Source organism: Schistocerca americana, chromosome X (assembly GCF_021461395.2).
Source record: "Schistocerca americana isolate TAMUIC-IGC-003095 chromosome X, iqSchAmer2.1, whole genome shotgun sequence".
NCBI classification, from domain to species: domain Eukaryota; kingdom Metazoa; phylum Arthropoda; class Insecta; order Orthoptera; family Acrididae; genus Schistocerca; species Schistocerca americana.
Window position 1 is genome coordinate 501716509 of NC_060130.1, and position 18820 is coordinate 501735328.

The 18820-nt window shown below is 42.3% G+C and overlaps 1 protein-coding gene across 4 annotated transcripts in view; it reads right to left on the minus strand.

Moving 5' to 3' along the window:
* The window catches only part of LOC124554707 (amidophosphoribosyltransferase-like), a 254787-nt gene that overhangs the window by 20014 nt on the left and 215953 nt on the right, over positions 1-18820 (minus strand). For 3 of the 4 annotated variants that reach the window (XM_047128345.1, XM_047128344.1, XM_047128346.1), the window contains exons 2-4: positions 5566-5714; positions 3582-3703; positions 3227-3375 (exon numbers count right to left, since the gene is read on the minus strand). In XM_047128345.1, coding sequence (XP_046984301.1) covers positions 3227-3375; positions 3582-3703; positions 5566-5714 — 420 coding nt within the window. Of the gene's footprint in view, positions 1-3226; positions 3376-3581; positions 3704-5565; positions 5715-11542; positions 11649-18820 lie in introns of those variants that run through there. The other variant, XM_047128343.1, reaches the window with a different exon arrangement.

Sequence of the window (18820 nt, forward strand, 5' to 3'; positions counted from 1 at the left end):
GTCCACTTGGCAACAGTTGAATATGAAGGAGCAGAGTCTTCCAGTGTATTCTGGAAATCAGAATGAATATCCTTTGCTTTCATACCTTTCTTTACGGAGTACTTAATCATTGCTCGAATCTCTATTTTTTCTAGCTTTGCAAATCACTACGCAGCAACAACAACAGAGCCACATCACCGCCACAGCTCTCTTCCAAGAGCACTGACATGGCATGTGTTTACAGGCAGCAGTTCAATGAATATTACATGAACAACTCGTTGCACTATCACTGACCTCTCGTGGTGATTCCGAGAACTTTTCAAACTATCCTCGTACTTCTCTTGTCACAGGTTTATCTTACCCTATCAGAGGCAAGTACATCTGTGAACGCAATGATGTCATATTCCAACTCTGGTGTAACTTGTGGACAGACATATGTGCATATGAACACTAATCAGATGTCCACACAAATGAATGATCACTGCCAAACTGTGACCAAGAGTAAAATTGATACTTAGCAGCACATAATGGCAGTGAGCACAACATGCAAAACATCAATGCTTGCTTCACAGTCCATGACATTTGGAGCCCCATCCCCCCCCCCCCTTTTCCACCTCAAAATCAACTTTTGCGAACTATATACATAGATGGGACTGGTCCTAACGACACATCCTTCAATTCTTCCAGCCCCAATTTCATCTGTCCCCTATCCACCTATCTGCCACTTCACTACATTAATCTGCACTTGCACCGTCCTCACTCCAGTCTCCCTGATACCACATTCGTCTCCCATGCCACTGCTGCCTCTTTCTCCCAGTCATCAGTCCTCCTTGCTTCCACCACTCTCTTCTTCACCACTAAAGCCTGTTGATATCACTCACTCCACACCTCAGTGTGGCTACAACATTCCATAATGTTTCTCTCTCTCTCTCTCTCTCTCTCTCTCTCTCTCTCTCTCTCTCTCTCTCTCTCGGTTGTGTGTGTGTGTGTGTGTGTGTGTGTGTGTGTGTGTGTGTGTGTTTTTCCAATCTTGTTATGTGGATGTTGACTGCTCAAGGCCTGAACTACATAGTATGCCATTACCTCTTCTGCTTCCATTATTTGTGTTACATCCAAGGAATTGCCAGTATCATACTGATCCATTTTGATGCTCATAATATAACCTGCATGGTTACTTAAGGATCACAGAAACTTGTTATCATATCTGAAGGAGGAAAAAGAGAGGCACTAGAATATGGATCTGGTCATTAAAATATCAACATCAAAGAAATTTAGGATAATAGTTTCTGTCTTGCTATTGATACTGCACACAGAAAGAAGTGACTTTTCTCATGTCTAGAAACTGTTCACAGTGTTATAAAGAAGCTACTGAAATATTTCATGAAGAAGCTGCTAAAAGAATTATTAACTTTTATCATTTCAGTGTCTGGTCAGATTTTGATACCTGTTTTAACATAATTTGAGTCAACCAAATAATAATGCATTGTACTTTCTTTGTGTTTCTTGTGAATTTGTCTCTCTCTTTAAAATTGTTTTGTTATTATGTTGTTATATCTACATTCACAGATGACAGAGAAAGACTGAATAAGCAGATCTGCCAGTTTCTCCTTGTATTCAACCAAGAGTATGCTAAATGAGATGCTTTATTGCCCAGTTCAGCAAAAAAACCTCATATTAGAAACCAGAACTTAATAGAAGATCTGAATAACTGTGTTCTGCAGAAGGATTATTTTGTAATCATGCTGTTGATCTAATTATATTAGCTCTAAACATAGCTGATTGGTATGTAATTATTCTTTCTCATATATTAACAATGGATATAATAATCCCAACAATTGAAATAGTGGATCCAACACTTGATAGTTCATTTTGTAAGTTACTTTATAGTTAAGTACATCACCTTGATAAATATCAGATATAGTATTGAAATTATCAGCAAGGAAAAACACTGCCTCTGTAGCTGAGGTTGTTCATGTATGGCAGTGGTGTCATGCTTGACTCAGAGGTTAGCCAGTTTGAATCCTAGTGGTAAATGAAATTTTTGCCATGAGTATTTGGCCGACAACAGGGAGAGTGGTCCCAATTAAATTTCAAATCTCTTTGCAGTGTCTTGTGAAGTGATGGTATGTACCACTGCCAATGGTGAGCCAATTGCCAGATGGGTGCATTAAGCTTGGCAGCCTCTTGATTCTATTCGAGAGAAGTAGGCTGTGTGTCGGCATCAAATTTCAACCGCTCCTTTCTCTTGATACCACCACCACCACCACCACCACCACCACCACCACCATCACCATCCTCTAACATAAACATAATGCTACACTATATATGCATCTGTTACACTTACCTACACACTGCAAATACCCATTCAATACAACTCTCACATATCCACAAGGAAAGGGGTTAATGCATGTAGAGGAAGAACACCTTTTCAGACTGGCTGCTCAAACCACCCCTTGGGTTATTTAAGCCAAGAATGCCATATAACTTTTACATTTCCTAACATAATATCCTTTGCAATGATCTCCAGCAAACCTTTCATGTGCTACAAAGTGCTGTGAAAGTCTAATTGGACTTTAGTATTTTGATAGACAATTTAATCCTAGAACCAAACATCCATAATAATTAAAGGTCATTCTCACAACTTTATCTTGATATGACTGCTGCTGATTTATTTTATTTTATTTTTTACTGCATCATGAATTTGTCACACTGAGTCCCAATATCACTGCCACAGAAGGAGGACATAACGTAAACTTGCGAAAGACAGTTTACTGGAGTCACTGTTACAAAAGGTAATGTAAAAATAATTATCCTCTCACAAATCAGCATTGTGTTGGGTTGGGTTGGGTTGTTTGGGGGAAGATACCAAACAGCGAGGTGATCGGTCTCATCAGATTAGGGAAGGACGGGGAAGGAGGTCGGCCGTGCCCTTTCAAAGGAACCATCCCGCCATTTGCCTGAAGTGATCTAGGGAAATCACGGAAAACCTAAATCAGGATGGGCGGACGCGGGATTGAACCGTCGTCCTCCAGAATGTGAGTCCAGCATTGTGTATTGGAGATACTAGTGATATATAAATTGCATATCTCTGTACTGCCTACAGATGTTAAAGTAATAATTAATTTTGTGAAAAACTTTTTTAATTTTAACAGACATCTTGCATGTGATGTGATTACTCATCAGAGCTTAAAAGGGCAACAGCTTAGAACTGACAAGGGTACATTAAGGAGTTATATTTTTCAATTACCATCTTACGTAGTGAACCACAGTTAACAAGTTCTCCATTATGAGCAACTGCAAGAGGACCATGGGTTGTATGAACAACAAATGGCTGGCAATTAACTTCTTCAGATGCTGCACTTGTTGAGTACCGTGTATGTCCAATTCCCAAATTGCCTGTAAAAGCAGATTTAGCCATAAAACTTTTTAGGTAAAATTTTATAACACAGATTTTTATTATGATGCAATATTTTACAACTAACCAGTTTCACGCTAACACAGTTAGCTAATACTATAATACAGAAGATGTAGATGTACTGCAACCACACTGTTCTATTTCTTTCAACAGTAAATCTACAACAATACATGTAATCAATGCCTACCTTTTAATTTCTTCATAGATTCATCATTAAATACATTATTTATCATGCCCATGCCTTTGTGGACTCTGAAAGATTTGGCATTGTTTCCTTCACTGGTAACTATTCCAGCACTCTCCTGTCCTCTGAAAAGAGAAAGCCATAGATTATTATTGCTGCAATGCTTACACACACACACATTTTCTACAAGATGAGTCAGGAGGAAAGGTATATGCTTTGACAGTTGATGGAATTAGTGATTCTGGACAAAAAAGTCATATGAACATATGTCCTGTTCTTAACAGTTTCTGAGGAAACTGATGAATACATTGGGGGACAAGACAAATGTAGGTGACACTACATTAAACACTGTGTACATTTCCTCACACAAGATGTTCAAATAATACGAGGGTTGCCAGAAAGTAATGAACTGCATTTTTTTTCTCAGCCGAAAACAATATTATGAATGCAAAACATTACATATGTATTATTTGAAGTCTCCTGAGCGAGTGCGCCAAGTTTCTGTCACTTCAAACAGATAGTGTAGCTGCAGGACAGTTTCAGAATGGCTTCTGTAGGTGATGTAAGTTTCAAGCAACATGCAGTCATTGAATTTCTCACTGAAGAGAAAGAATCAATGGGGAATATTCACAAATACTTCTGCAAAGACTACGTGGCATCTGCAGTCGACAGAAGTACAGTTAGTCACCGGGCACAGAGGGCGAGTTCATCAGAAGGCGGTTCAGCGAAGCTCCAGGATTTGCAGTGGTCGGGAGACCATCCATAGCTGTCACACCTGACATGCTGTGACAAGCTGATGTTGTCATTCACCATTACAGGATGCCACTCGTGGAAGACTTTTCAAGAATGATGAGGAGGTGATTCACATAGTGAAGCACTGGCTCCGCCACCAGGACAACGATTGTTACTTACAGGGCATACATGTCCTTCTTACGCACTGGAGAAAGCTCATAGAATGGGATGGAGATTATGTGGAAAGATAGGGTGTGTAGATAAATCACCATTTTTTCATGTGTGTAATTCTCATTATGTTCAACAAAGAATTGTTGAAGAAATAAATGTAGTGCATTACTATCTGGGCAACCCTCACAATAATTTCATGTGGCTCACTGGCCTAAAGTTCACCATCAACCGCAACGCATTTTGCAGTTCTTGTAGACAGCTGCTGTGTAGCTGATCTCAGCTCATTAATACAGTCCTTTATGTAAGCACACACACATAGAAAATATGAGTGATAAGTTCCTCCGTTGTGTCCTCTCTGCATATGTAGACTCTGCTGTTATGCCAACCCCACAAACAGTAATCTAATGGAGGCCAAGAAATGACTACATGGTGACCAGTCCAATGCTCAGGATATGTTTCAGTGAGATACTGTGAAGTGTGCACTCAAAGGGTCAGTAAAGAGAACACTATGTAATCTAATGCTGCTTTGATTGTACTTGCATGCAAGTGCTGGTGAAGAAGGACATGCGACTGATGCTCTTTATTTTCAAACACTGGATGTCAGATATGGTTAAGAAAAGAGCATATGTTCCTCTGACTGTTGTTCCGAATCACCAGTACTATCACCCCTCAAAGCATGTACTTTACCTCCTGACTCATCCTGTATTATAAATCTCTTGAAAAATGGTGCAAGAACTAAACATTTCCCAGTTAATTATTTCCTCCATATATTATCTGTGCCCATATTCTAGAAGCAGCTGACACGCTAAAAACTCCGAGATAAAAAGAGTGAAATGCAGAACGTATAAGTGATAGCTATTTGTGCACAGATTGCCAAACAAGAAACTGAAATACCAGAAAGGGGCAATAGAGTCACAAACACACTCAAATTTCAAATTAATTGACCTGGCAGAGTTGAATTGATACCTTCTAGAACATGAGCTGAGTTATGGAATGCTATTGTTTCTACAAGGTTACTATAAAAACTTTCTCCAGCTCTCAAACACGTATCAATAAAATAACTGGATTGTAAGTTGTCCAGTACCTGTGCTGTAGTGCCACAAGCCCTAGGCAAATAACTTGGGCAACATCAACCTGTGTGGGCCAGTCGCCGGCAGCTATACAGCCAAACACACCACATTCGTGTGTTAAGCCAGTCTCTTCCTTGTTAACTGTGGTTATTTCCTCTGTCATCTGGAATTAATAACAATAATGTTAATTTGCTATTAATCTAGTAATTATTATTATTATTATTATTATTATTATTGTTACAAGACTGACGTTAAAAAAATCAGAACACCAATAAATGATTAATGTAGAGTAATGAAATTTTGGGAATATGTTTGACTATTTACCATATTTAAGTGATTAACATTGCAAGATGACATGTTAATGTAACCTCGAGACAAGCCATTGCAAACGTGAAACACTGGTACATTAATAACTGGTATAACCGCCAGAATGTTGAATGCAAGCATGTAACTGTGCATGAATTGTGTTTTACAGGTGCCGGATGTCAGTTTGTGAGATGGAGTTTCAGCCTTCTTGTACCTGTTCGGTGAATACAGGAATGTTTAATACTATTTGCGCATGATACTAGGGTTGTCGTTTGATAATATCCCAAATGTGCTCAACTGGAGGCGGATCTGGTGACTGAGCAGGCCAAGGCAACATGTCAACACACTGTAGAGTATGTTAGTTTACAACAGCGGTATGTGGTGTTATCCTGTTGGAAAACACCCTTGCGGCCTGGCCACTTGTGTAGAACACTACCACCACATAAAGACTAACTGTCCCTGCTGCCAAAAACAAATCTGACACATATTATGTAAACTGAAGTTGGAGTGAAGAGAGAGAAAAAGAAAGGGAGGAAATTATTGATGTCAGCTGCATTGGGACTACATGCGGTATCAGCAATGATGAGTGAAAACGTGTGCCGGATCAGAATTCGAACCCAAGATCTCCTGCTTATTAGGCAGCTGTATTAACCACTGTGCCATCCGGACACTGTGTTCATCGCAACTGCACAGACTATCTCAACACGGCCGATCCAAACTCCCACCTAGGATCACCCATCCGCAGCTCCCATCAATGTCCTCCATGCCTGCTACTTTGAGAATTCCACAGGAAGTCGAATGTAATTGTGCACTCGCAATAAAGGTGGTGGATTCATTGCCCATTGCGGCGAATCAATTATATGAATGTGTGGTGTCTTCTCCTTCAGACGTGGCCACTGCACACAGGTGGCGCTAGGCAAATCACAAGAAGATGAGTGAGCCAAGACAGCACGGGAAAGACCACCCCATCCCTGCCCCACTAAGAAAAAAAAATAGAGAGAGTAGCTCCCTGTGGCATAAATTGCTGAAAAAAAAGCACCACCCTAATTTATACGCTTGCGTAGACATACCTTGCAGATTTGTGTTCATTGTTCTACTATTAAGTGAAATGCTGATAACTTCGGTTTTATATTGCGTAAATTAGGACTTTGTCGAGGTAGTGTGTGTTTGTTCGTGTTATTCTTCTCAAATTACATAAAGGTCAAATTACATAAAGGTCAAACTACATAAAGGTCAAACTACATAAAGGTCAAACTACATAAAGGTCAAATTACATAAAGGTCAAATTACATAAAGGTCAAATTACATAAAGGTCAAATTACATAAAGGTCAAATTACATAAAGGTCAAATTTTTGGATGAATGCTTTTAAAATCATGTATTTCTCTGAACTGCAATTTCCTGGTAGAAGTTCTGCTTCTGGAATGTACTAAACACTCACGCTAACTAATTATCATCACCAACACCGCCACCACCTTTGATGTTCATCCAATAGTTTCGCATCCTCTGGCTGTGTCCTCCCTTCCTCTCCTTTGTCCGGAGGACACAAGTGGTTTGCCCTGGAACGTCACTGGGTTAAGCATTCTCTTGAGGGACGTCCTATTATAATAATCTTACGAATAGGAGCCACATGAAAGTGGCAGTGACGACGAGTTATGTTTGTGATGAGTAGGAGGTGGGCAGTGGAGGGGGGGGGGGGGGGGGGGGGGGGGGGAGGAGGACTAAAACAGTAGCCTCGCACAGAAACCAACACTGGGTACTAGACTGATTAAATCTTCATTGATTTCATCCCCATTTGCCTCCACTCATTTCATGTTACCTACACTAATTCAGTAAACATAGGGATCTCGAAGGATAAGACGTAGTTGGTTGGTGAGCTCAAGGCTGTGGCCTTATGTAATATTGTCTGCATCCCCAAAAGACGGCCGGGAACAGGTTTCTCTGGCCATTCAGTGCGGCCACTTACACAGGAATGCGGCTACCTGCCCAAGAGGGATCTATCTCCAGCCCCCGCTTCCTTTCTTCCGCGCAAGTCTGTCTCTCACAAGATTCGCTTCGTGGAACGTTACACTCCAGCTAGAACGAGGCATTTCTGGGCTCACAGTCACAACCAGCCTAACAACAACGTGACGCACTTTGGGGACCAACAACACATCTAACGAATATTATTGTTATGTACGATTGTAGGTCGATTCACACTGGAAGTCAACGCAGCGGAACGTCGCCGTCAAATGGAGCTACACTAGATGTCACTTCACTCAGTCCAGCGCTGAACGTGAAAGTGAGGTTCGAGATATGATCTGTTACACATGAACTCGGAATCTACTATCCGAATTATGGAACTAAAAATTATACTTGAATTTGTTAATTGCCAAAGCAAAATTCGTAACGGATTTTCTTGACGTAGGTAGTATGGTGAATTTTCCATGTGGCTGATAAATGAACGAATAGTAGAAGTGTCGTCCTAATATTTCGAAACGTCAACATATGTGCGACCGAGAAAATATGTAGGCCTACATACGAGGGGACTCGAAAAAGTTACACATCGATACGGCAGACCACGTAATTTTTATTGTATGCTGAACTACACGTCAAAGTTACAGTCGTGCATGACACTACTTTTCAACAAAGTCACCAAATCTCTGCGAACAACGGTCGCAATGTACTACCAATCGTTCAACTCCTCGAAGATAAAAATTCGCTCCTTAGTCACGGAGTCATTCGAGAACCGCTGTGTGAACGCCTGATGGAAAATCTCAACCCTACCAGATGCTCTTTCAGTTTACCGAAAAGATAGAAATCGCATGGTACAAGATCTGGACTGTACAACAAATGTTTCGAAACTTCCCATCGAAAACGCTGAAACAGAGCTTGTGTTGTGCGTGCCGTATCGGGATGCCGCACTCTTGTGCAGGTGTAAAAGGCCTTCGCTTACTTTTACACGCTCTTGTGTCTTACGTTCTTTCCCGCGTATTTCACTTTTGCTGTACGCTTCAATCTGCCGCGCCATTTCACTCGCACTGTGGGATGCACCTATTACTCGCGCCGCAGTACAACTGTCTGCCCGAAGGCCAGAGCAAGTATTCTCTTGTGACAATGTGCCGCTCTTATTGCACAATGGCCATAACGTGGGACGACATGTGAAACTTACTTTCTGACGGCGCTAGGAATAAACGTGTCAAACAATATTTACCTGGCAAAACGCAGCGTCGTTTTTACTATCGGCTGTGTCTTGTTCTCTTGTTAAGTGCTACATAACGCCAAAATGACGGTATTTGCCGCCTTCAGTATAGCTGTATTTTTCAGTATTACCCAAAGGTGTTTAATTGAACCTTTCAACCTATTTTTGTTCTGCTCTACACACAGTGTAGGCTTCTTTTGCCCAGTTATTACAGTACCCAAATAATTCTTCTGTTTCATATGTTTGGCCACTTGTGTGGGAACACGCGTAGGAAAATATCCAAGCTCTGGTGCAACCTCCGCAATGTGCCACGAAATCAAATCAGTCGATAAAAGACTGAAAAGACATACGAGATCCACTGCAATAACATGAGTAAGCGCGGTGAAATGAGGTTAACTTCTGATGTTAGCAGACGATGCCATCGCCATCCCGTCAACGTCCGAATCCTCGTTACACTCTGATGTGGAAAAAAAGGAACTCGTTAGTGAAAACACACACACACACAGGGTCTACGACTCCTGACCTATCAACTACCGTGGAGCGCATGTCCCATTGCAACTGTTATTAGGGCTCTTTCCAGTTCCATTCACTGCTTAAACGCCTCTGTCAGCGCTGTAAAATCTTGTTTTCGCGATACCTATGTGAGCCATGCATGGGGAGCTGTAATATACTCCTAGAGTCATCACTTAAATTGCTTCTAGAAACTTTCTCATACGTTTTTACGGGATATTTTGCGTCTATCTTCAAGCGTCTGACAGTTCCATCTTCGTGACATTCTCCCATGAGTCAAACAAACCTTTGACTGACCGTGCTACCCTTCTTTGTGTCCGTTCATCTACATCCATACTCCGCAAGCCACCTGACGATGTGTAGCGGAGGGTACTTTGAGTGCGCCTATCGGTTCTCCCTTCTATTCCAGAAAGATTGTCGGTATGCCTCTGTGTGGGCTCTAATCTCTCTGATTTTATCCTCATGGTCTCTTCGCGAGATATACATAGGTGGGAGAAATATACTGCTTGACTCCTCTGTTAAGGTATGTTCTCGAAACTTCAACAAAAACCCGTACCGAGCTACTGAGCGTCTCTCCTGCAGTCTTCCATTATCTCCGTAACGCTTTCGCGATTACTAAAGGATCCTGTAACGAAGCGCGCTGCTCTCCGTTGGATCTTGTCTATCTGTTCTATCAACCCTATCTGGCACGGATCCCACACAGGTGAGCAATATTCAAGCAGTGGGCGAACAAGTGTACTGTAACCTACTTCCTTTGTTTTCGGATTGTATTTCCTTAGCACTATTCCAATGAATCGGAGTCTGGCATCTGCGTTACCGACGATCAACTTTATATGATCATTCCATTTTAAATCACTCCTACTGCCTACTCCCAAATAATTTATGGAATTAACTGCTTCCAGTTGCTGACCTGCTGTATTGTAGCTAAATGATAAAGAATCTTTCTTTCTATGTATTCGCAGCACATTACACTTGTCTACATTGAGATTCAATTGCCATTCCCTGCACCATGCGTCAATTCGTTGCAGATCCTCCTGCATTTCAGTACAATTTTCCATTGTTACAACCCCTCGATATACTACAGCATCATCCGCAAAAAGCCTCAGTGAACTTCCGATGTTATCCACAAGGCCATTTATGTATATTGTGAATAGCAAGGCGAGGCAGTTCAGATAGGCCACCACGAATATATCCAGGACTTTGCAATGTGCTCCCTTGCTGGCCACAAGGCTGGTTAGAATTCTTGTGGCAGGGCGTACCATTCCTCCAGCTGTGCGGCTGACAACTGCTGGAGGGGCGTTGTAGCACGTGGGCGTGCTGCAATACGTCCTCCAACTGATCCCACACATGCTCAATAAGGTTTAAATCGGGGAGGGTTGAAGGGGGGAGGGGTTGGGAACGGGCAGTCCAGTCCATTCGCCGAATATCCCCTCGTTCCAAGAGGTCATCCACCTGCGCCGTTCGATGCGGTCGCGCACTGTCATCGATAAAAATAAAGTCAGGGCCGAATGCACCCCTGAAAAGACGAACATGGGGAAGGAGTGTAGTGCTATAATAACGTTGACCGGTGAGTGAACCGCGTTCAGTTCAGTTACATGTAGAAGTTACTTTCGTCCTTAAGTTTTGCTCACCACTGTATATCTACGTGCGGTTCCGCCAAGTTATAGCACATATTGTGGCGAGTTTTATGACGTACGCAAGTTAGTTTTAATGTCAATAGTTGGTGACGTGTTATTGTTAACGGTACCATATGCTTTTTCCCACGGAAAGAGTCTTTGAACAGGACGCCAACGACGTAACTCGTGTGGAACTTGATCAAATAGTAAATAGGCAACAGCGTCCGAACCTGCTGCCCTGTCGTCAGGTCGAGAGGTCACACAAACTTCCGCCCTATTACACCACATGCGAGAAAACGTCACCGTAGGCACGGCTCTTGCGTTTACCTGGGCGCTTTAAGCTCATTAGTCTATGCTCTCCTGCTATCAAACAACTTACTCGTGAAGCTGTCCCCACGACAGTCGACAACGTGAATACGGTTTTAGTTTGTGACATACGTCGCCAAACTGACAGAGTAGCCTGCGACTGCATCCCCTCTCGATGTTTCTCTGCGAACATCATAAAAAATTTAAGAAAGTGCAAGTGTGAAGAATACAATACGCCAACGAGAAAGAACAGCAACTGATCAGAGAAAAAGCAACTAATATTTTAGCAGCGGCAACACACGATCGATATGTCATACGAGGCAGCATGAATATGCGAGTGTGTGTTAAATCCTATGGGACTTAACTACTAAGGTCATCAGTCCCGAAGCTTACACACTACTGAACCTAAATTATCCTAAGGACAAACACACACACCCATGCCCGAGGGAGGACTCGAATCTCAGCCGGAACCAGCCGAATATGCGAGTGAGATCAGACACTGGAGTGCCCTACAAATACTATATTCCAACTCATTTCATTCTTTCTACATTCCGCTCCGTCAACAGTTTCTTTGCATTGACTTTTATAATCGATTACAGTTCTCCGAATGGCGTCTGCCGCGGAAGTGGCCGCGGGGTTTGAGGCGCCATGTCACGGATTGCGCGGCCCCTTCAGCCGGACGTTCAAGCCGTCCCTCGGACATGGGTGTGTGCGTGTATTGTTCTTAGCATTATTTAGTTTAAATAGTGTGTAAGTCTAGGGACCGATGACTTCAGCAGTTTGGTCCAGGGATTCACACACATCTGAACATTTTTGAATGGCGTCTGGAAATTTGTAAGTTCTACTACTGAGGTCATCGGTCCCTAAGCTTACACACTACTTAGTCTAACTTAAATTACGCTAAGGACAACACATACACCCATGCCCGAGGGAGGACTCGAACCTCCGACGAGGGCAGCCGCGCGAACCGTGACACGGCGCCTGAGACCGAACTGCTACCCCGCGCGGCGAATGGTATCTGCGAAAATTGCTAAGTGATGCGGCGTTTCTGCGCAAAATTTTGTTTACACACCATGGGCAAATTAATGTTCGCAATATGCACCACAGGTCTGCTGAAAATCCGCGCTCACTGAGGGAAGTGAAGAAACAACGACCGTGGTCTGTCAGTGTGTGGAGCGGGCATTGCAACCATCTCATCATTGGTTCTTGTTTCATTTATGGAACTTCAATAGCCACGAATATCACCAATAGACGCGAACATCACCAGTTACCAACATATAAGCTGGCGCAGCTATTGGAAGACATCTAATTGGACAGAAGACAATCCGTGTGTTAACGACATGTCTGATATCCCCTTCATTCCGTACAGATACCATTTTTAACATAAGTTATTTGCGGCGCTGTCGTCTTTTTACTATTTGACCAAGTTACACAAACGTTATGTCGTTCAAGTCCTCGTCAAATTCTCTTTTCATTGCCATAGAAAAAATTTATTTAGCTCCACTAAAATAGTCGCTGTCATAATTCGGCATCAATAAATGTTAAAAAATTACTTGCGTACGCCAGAAAAATCCCCACATTGACTGCTGTAGCTCGCTGAAACCGCACCTCGACACACTCCACTTTTTATGGACATATTTGAGGTGGGCTGTCTTTGCTGCCTCAGCCTGTACATAGCGCTGATAGTATTGTGAGAATAATGACCTTCGCATCCAATTGCACGTAGCTCGCCGACACTGTGGTTTATGTGCAAGATCTTAATGGAAGCGGTCAGCGCTCTCTTCCTACGATACGCTAATCAGTTCTTCCAGTGAGCGTGGAAAATCTTCTGAGGCTAGTATCACAATAAAGGATGTTACGTATCTTTACAAAAAGAAGTTGAGACCCGCTGGAACTTGACCTGGAAACCTTCCGATCGTCACTCAGAATCGTTATCGAGTGGACTCGATAAGCCGAGTGAAACTGTTGATCTGCCGACAACTCATTAGTACATTTCCAACGTCCTACGACCGCGCAACTGGATAGGATCTTTCGCCAAACACTTCGTGGAAACGAATTTTAGTTTATTTAAATACCGTTCTTACGTGACATCTTTGAAAACTTTAATGGTTGGATATTTCCTTGCAGTGGCACAACATACCTATTTTAAAATTAACCGAGAAGATTTCAGCCTTTCAGAAAAAATACGATTATGCAAAAGAAAAATTAGTGAGGATGGTATTAATGCTTCCTTTCCCTTGTTGCACTAGTTAATCAACTCTAATGGAGTTGATTGTCTTGCAATATAAAATATGCTTTTGAAGACCACCTATCAAAGCTTATCAAATCGTTCAAAAAATACTTTGAAGCAGATACTAGCGACAAATCTACATGGATTAAAGAACCATTTGGAGCCAAAGCTGTATTTAATTTTACTTATTTAGAAGAAAAAAGAGCTGTCTTGCGACAGCCCATTGAAGCCAAAATTTGGCGTCATCAAACTTAGTGATTTTGGATATCAGTAACACATGATTGTATGTTCCCCAGTGGTCAAGTTCAACGAACATTAATTCTATTTGCAACATAGTACTTGTGTTATGCTGGGATTTCAGGAATCACTGAAATAAGAGTAAATATCGCGTGAAAATTAAAGTGGAACTGGAAATGAGAGGGTACCTGTATCCAGTTAGATTGCGATAGCTAAGAAGCTGTGCAGTGAAAATTATACCGATTAGAAAGCTATTCAGTAATACATTTCCGATTTTAAAATAAATGTTTCATTTACGAGGTGACTTGAAAAAGTAAACTCCGCATATCGTTCCACGATGAGACCACTGCACAAAAAAGGGGCGCATTGTCAGAATGTTTTGGGTTTCCAGGTTTCCAGTAGACACAGATCTGCTGCGGTACATCACAGTGTCGGAGTGAAATAGTGCTGGCATGGGTGGGAGAGCACTCCCCCCCCCCCCCTTCTCTTCCAAGAAAATGATTTAAAAGTCGGGATTAGGCTGGTTTTTAATATTCTCGGAAACGAAAATTTTTATGGCCACTTATAAGCCGCCATTCGTCTTCCAGAATATTAAAAATACTCGATACCCCGAAGTCTAGCCCCCCCCCCCCCCAAACTATCACATGCGCGCCCTTGACTGAAACTTGCTCCAAACTTCACTGCTGTTCTTGTGGGCAGTGCGTCTAAGTTGCGCACAATTTCACAATGAAATTCTGACGGTATATGGACAAAATGCAATGTCGTGTCAAACAATAGTGAAATGTTGCCAGTAATTTGACAGCGCCGCAGAGACGTGGGTGATGCCTATCGGGAAAGAGAGCCGTCGACTTCTACAACAGACGACAATTTCCAGCAATCGAGGAACTGATTCGCAGCAATAAGCAGGTCCTTCGACGATGAGGATGTTCACATAGCGGTTCTTGAATAGCTCCTTGACCGAGGAGATGGTTTGTCTTCGATGAACTGCCCTGAAGAAAACACCAGTACGTCGGTCGAAACGTCGGCAATTTAGATGTTTTACTAGCATGCAATGACGCGGCCTGATACCCAAAATTATTTTACCGGAGAATGGTGGAACGTTCCCACCTTCGTTTACAGAGACTTTGTCACTGCTGAAAAATTGTGTCATATATTTGTATCACTTTGAAGTGTAGTGTAGCATTCAATAAAGTTACTTTGCCTGTCATAATAACCCGTAACTTACTTTTTGTAGGTCCCTCGTATTATTACATCTTTGAACTAAGAATAGTTTAACCGCATTAACTACGCACTACAGCTGCGTTAGATCGACCGATGTGATCACAAGCGACGGAGCACGAACTATGACTTGCTAAGGAAATCAGATAGTTTGATTTTCAAAGGAACCATCCCGGAATTTGTAAACTTATCAGCCATCTGGCATCGACTGCTGGATCAAGGCCCCCCTCCGGAAATCTCCACGCACTACCGACATCAGCCGGCCGTAGTGGCCGTGCGGTTCAAGGCGCTGCAGTCTGGAACCGCGAGACCGCTACGGTCACAGGTTCGAATCCTGCCTCGGGCATGGATGTGTGTGATGTCCTTAGGTCAGTTAGGTTTAACTAGTTCTAAGTTCTAGGGGACTAATGACCTCAGAAGTTGAGTCCCATACTGCTCAAAGGCTACCGACATCAGATCTACGTACTCAAATTGCTCTTGCTTGTTTTCTAATTTCGTCCACCCTACTCCACCAGATCGTCGTCTCAGATTTTTCATATCTCTCGGAATCCAGTGAAGTTTGTTTGCAGCAAATAAGTTTTATTCTGCGCCCCGAAGTAAATAGTTAACTATCCACTGACGAGTCAGCAATGCCGGGATGGTTCCCTTGAAAGTACACGGCCGGCTTCCTTCCCCATCCTTGCCTAATCCGATGGGAACGAAGACCTCGCTGTTTGGTTCCCTCCCCCAGACCAACCAACCAACCAACCAACCAACCAACCAACGTGTCAGAAATTATAGTCAAAAGGGTTAAACAACAACAAATGATTGAAATCGAAGCTAACTTTCATATATTCCACCTCAGACTTTAATGCACTTTCGAATTATCTTGACACTACCACGTGTAATTGTCAATATCAATTAAATTTTCCAACAGCCGTGTACCTAAGATGGTATGTTATTTTGACAACCAGTCTTGGCATTCCGCTATGACATCTTCAGGCCCCATATGCCTCTCCCAAAATGAACGATACTGCCATACAGTGCCACACATCCCCGGATTTCGTGAATTCAAACCGTTTCACTAGTGCTTCATTCGAAGACTTGGTAGCAGCCCAGTTGCTAAGTCTAACATTTTCTGGAAGATGGATCGGCAGAAATGGTCGTTCCTTGACCACTACAGTCCCCAGACCTTGTCCCCTTTAAATTTTTGCCTGTGGAGACGACTGAATGGCGAAGTCTAAGCAGAAAAATTAAAAGCAAGATACGAATTGATCGTTGGATGTGTAGGGACCCCTTCACGATACCCTTCATTTTACCCAAATAAACCCCTTTCAGTACTACAAGAAGCTCGTTCCCAACAACGTGTAGATACTGACGCGCCAGCAGGAGTGGCCGAGCGGTTCTAGGCGCTACAGTCTGGAACCGCGCGACCGCTACGGTCGCAGGTTCGAATCCTGCCTTGGGCATGGGTGTGTGTGATGTCCTTAGGTTAGTTAGGTTTAAGTAGTTCTAAGTTCTAGGGGACTGATGACCTCAGAAGTTAAGTCCCATAGTGCTCAGAACCATTTGAACCAAGCCATACTGACGCCCTGTAAAAGGAAAGAAGAAAGATCAGGGTTTAACATACCGTGACATCGAGGTCATTAGAGACGGAACATAAGCTCGGAATGTTTCAAGGATGGGGAAGTAAATCGGCTGTCAGGGAAAACCCAAGTCTGGATGGTCTGACACCCTATAAGGCGAAGGGGTAACAATAAATGCCTAGTCAACTGACTATCATACCACACATTTACGGAGACGCGTTTGTTTAAAAAAAATATTCGTCATGTAAACTCACACGTAGTTACACAACTTTAAAAGAAAAGTGGCAGTTTATAAATAAATCTATAGCAATTGGAGCACCAACAAGCGAAATGAAAACTTCGTTCTGTAACTAGTTTTATCTCTGCAACAAACAAAAATTATTAGAATTAGTCTATACTACCACCTCCTTAATATTTACTATTCTTTCTGAAATACTGTATACTTCGGCTGTCAGCAATTACTAACACACACACACACACACACACACACACACACACACACACACACACTGTTCTCACATTAATTCCATGAGGCTTGACGTCCTGGTGCAATTATTTCAACTGGATGTCTTCCCTAGTAATCTTACCAGGGAAGTGGGACCTACCGTTTAACGTGCGATCCGAACCACGTGTCGTTCATGGCGAATCTTCAGATCATTCAGATGTGAAGGCTAGGTTAAAAGCAGATTGAAATTTTCCGTTGTCCCACTCACACACAATCATCTGCGTGACATTTACAAGAAGCCTCGGTCTGGAGAATTCAATTTAGTATCAGCCTTATTTGTTTCAGTCTACCCTCTTCTAAAAAAAAAAAGTATCCAATACAGATAATACCGAACTGAGTATTTATTATATTCCGAAAAGTGGAGATTAGTAAGAGAAAATCATCTTAGAAAAAAATTATTTTTATTTAAATCTAGAATACAGATGGTTAATATTCATTAAATTCTCAGCAACTTAAAACCTTTGAGTGGCAGGTCGGGTACAATATAATCTAAACCAACTGTTCAGTCGGGTATTAAATGTAGTTTGTCGTCGTCTTCTGCTAGAAGACTGTTTTGATGAAGCTCTCCGCGCTAATCTATCAATTGCGCGCCTCTTCATCTTCGCATAACTTACGCAGACAACATCCATTTTAATCTGCCTATTGAATTTTACCCTTGGTACAGCCCTACAATTTTTTCCCAAACTTCTGTCCATTACCAATTAAATGCACCTTCTTGTCGCAGTATGTCTTATCAACAATCCTTCGGTTTAGTCGAGCCATAAAGCACTTTTCTAGTCGTCTGAATGCAATGCCCCTTCATTAGTTAGCCGCTCTGCCCATTTAATCTGAAGCATTCTTGCTGTCTAAACTGTTCATTGTCCATTTTTCAGTTACATATAAGACTGTTTATCTGACAAACGCTTTCTGAAAATAGTTCCAAACAGTTTATATTGGATGTTAACGTAAAGCTCTTTTTTTCAGCTGCTAGTCAACATTTTATATCCTCTACAATTCTGCCATTGTCAGTTCTATTTCTGTCCAAATAGCAAATCTCGTCTACTGCTTTCAGAGTCTCATTTATTAATCGAATCCCCTCAACACCACCCGACAAGTCGACTACACTGTTATGCCGTGTAGTTCTCACACACTACGTATTCTCTCACTTCGTATTCGTGGGTCCTACACCAATTACAAGACCACTCTCTAAATCATATTTCACCGTGGAATGTTATTTTAATTGACAGTCACTGTACATGCAGAACCATAATAACAGAGACACTTCAAAGCAAGCGATTAATTACTAGAAAATCGCATTGTGATTCCGTTCGGATGCAGTGCTTGCGGAATGGTCGCCCGTACTCACATAAACGGTGGGCTGATAACCACCCTTCAGCGCTACATACTTCTATCAAACACACAAAACATGCACTGCATTTCAACAAATTCACACGTTTAGCAGACAGACACTGATCTTCACTAGTGGTCACCGAAATACACTGATGAGCCAAAACATTATGACCAACTGTTCAGTTTTCTGCCGGTCCACATATGGAACACAATACAGCAGCGATTCAGCGTGGCGCTGATTCGACAAGCCCTTGGTAGGTCCCTGGA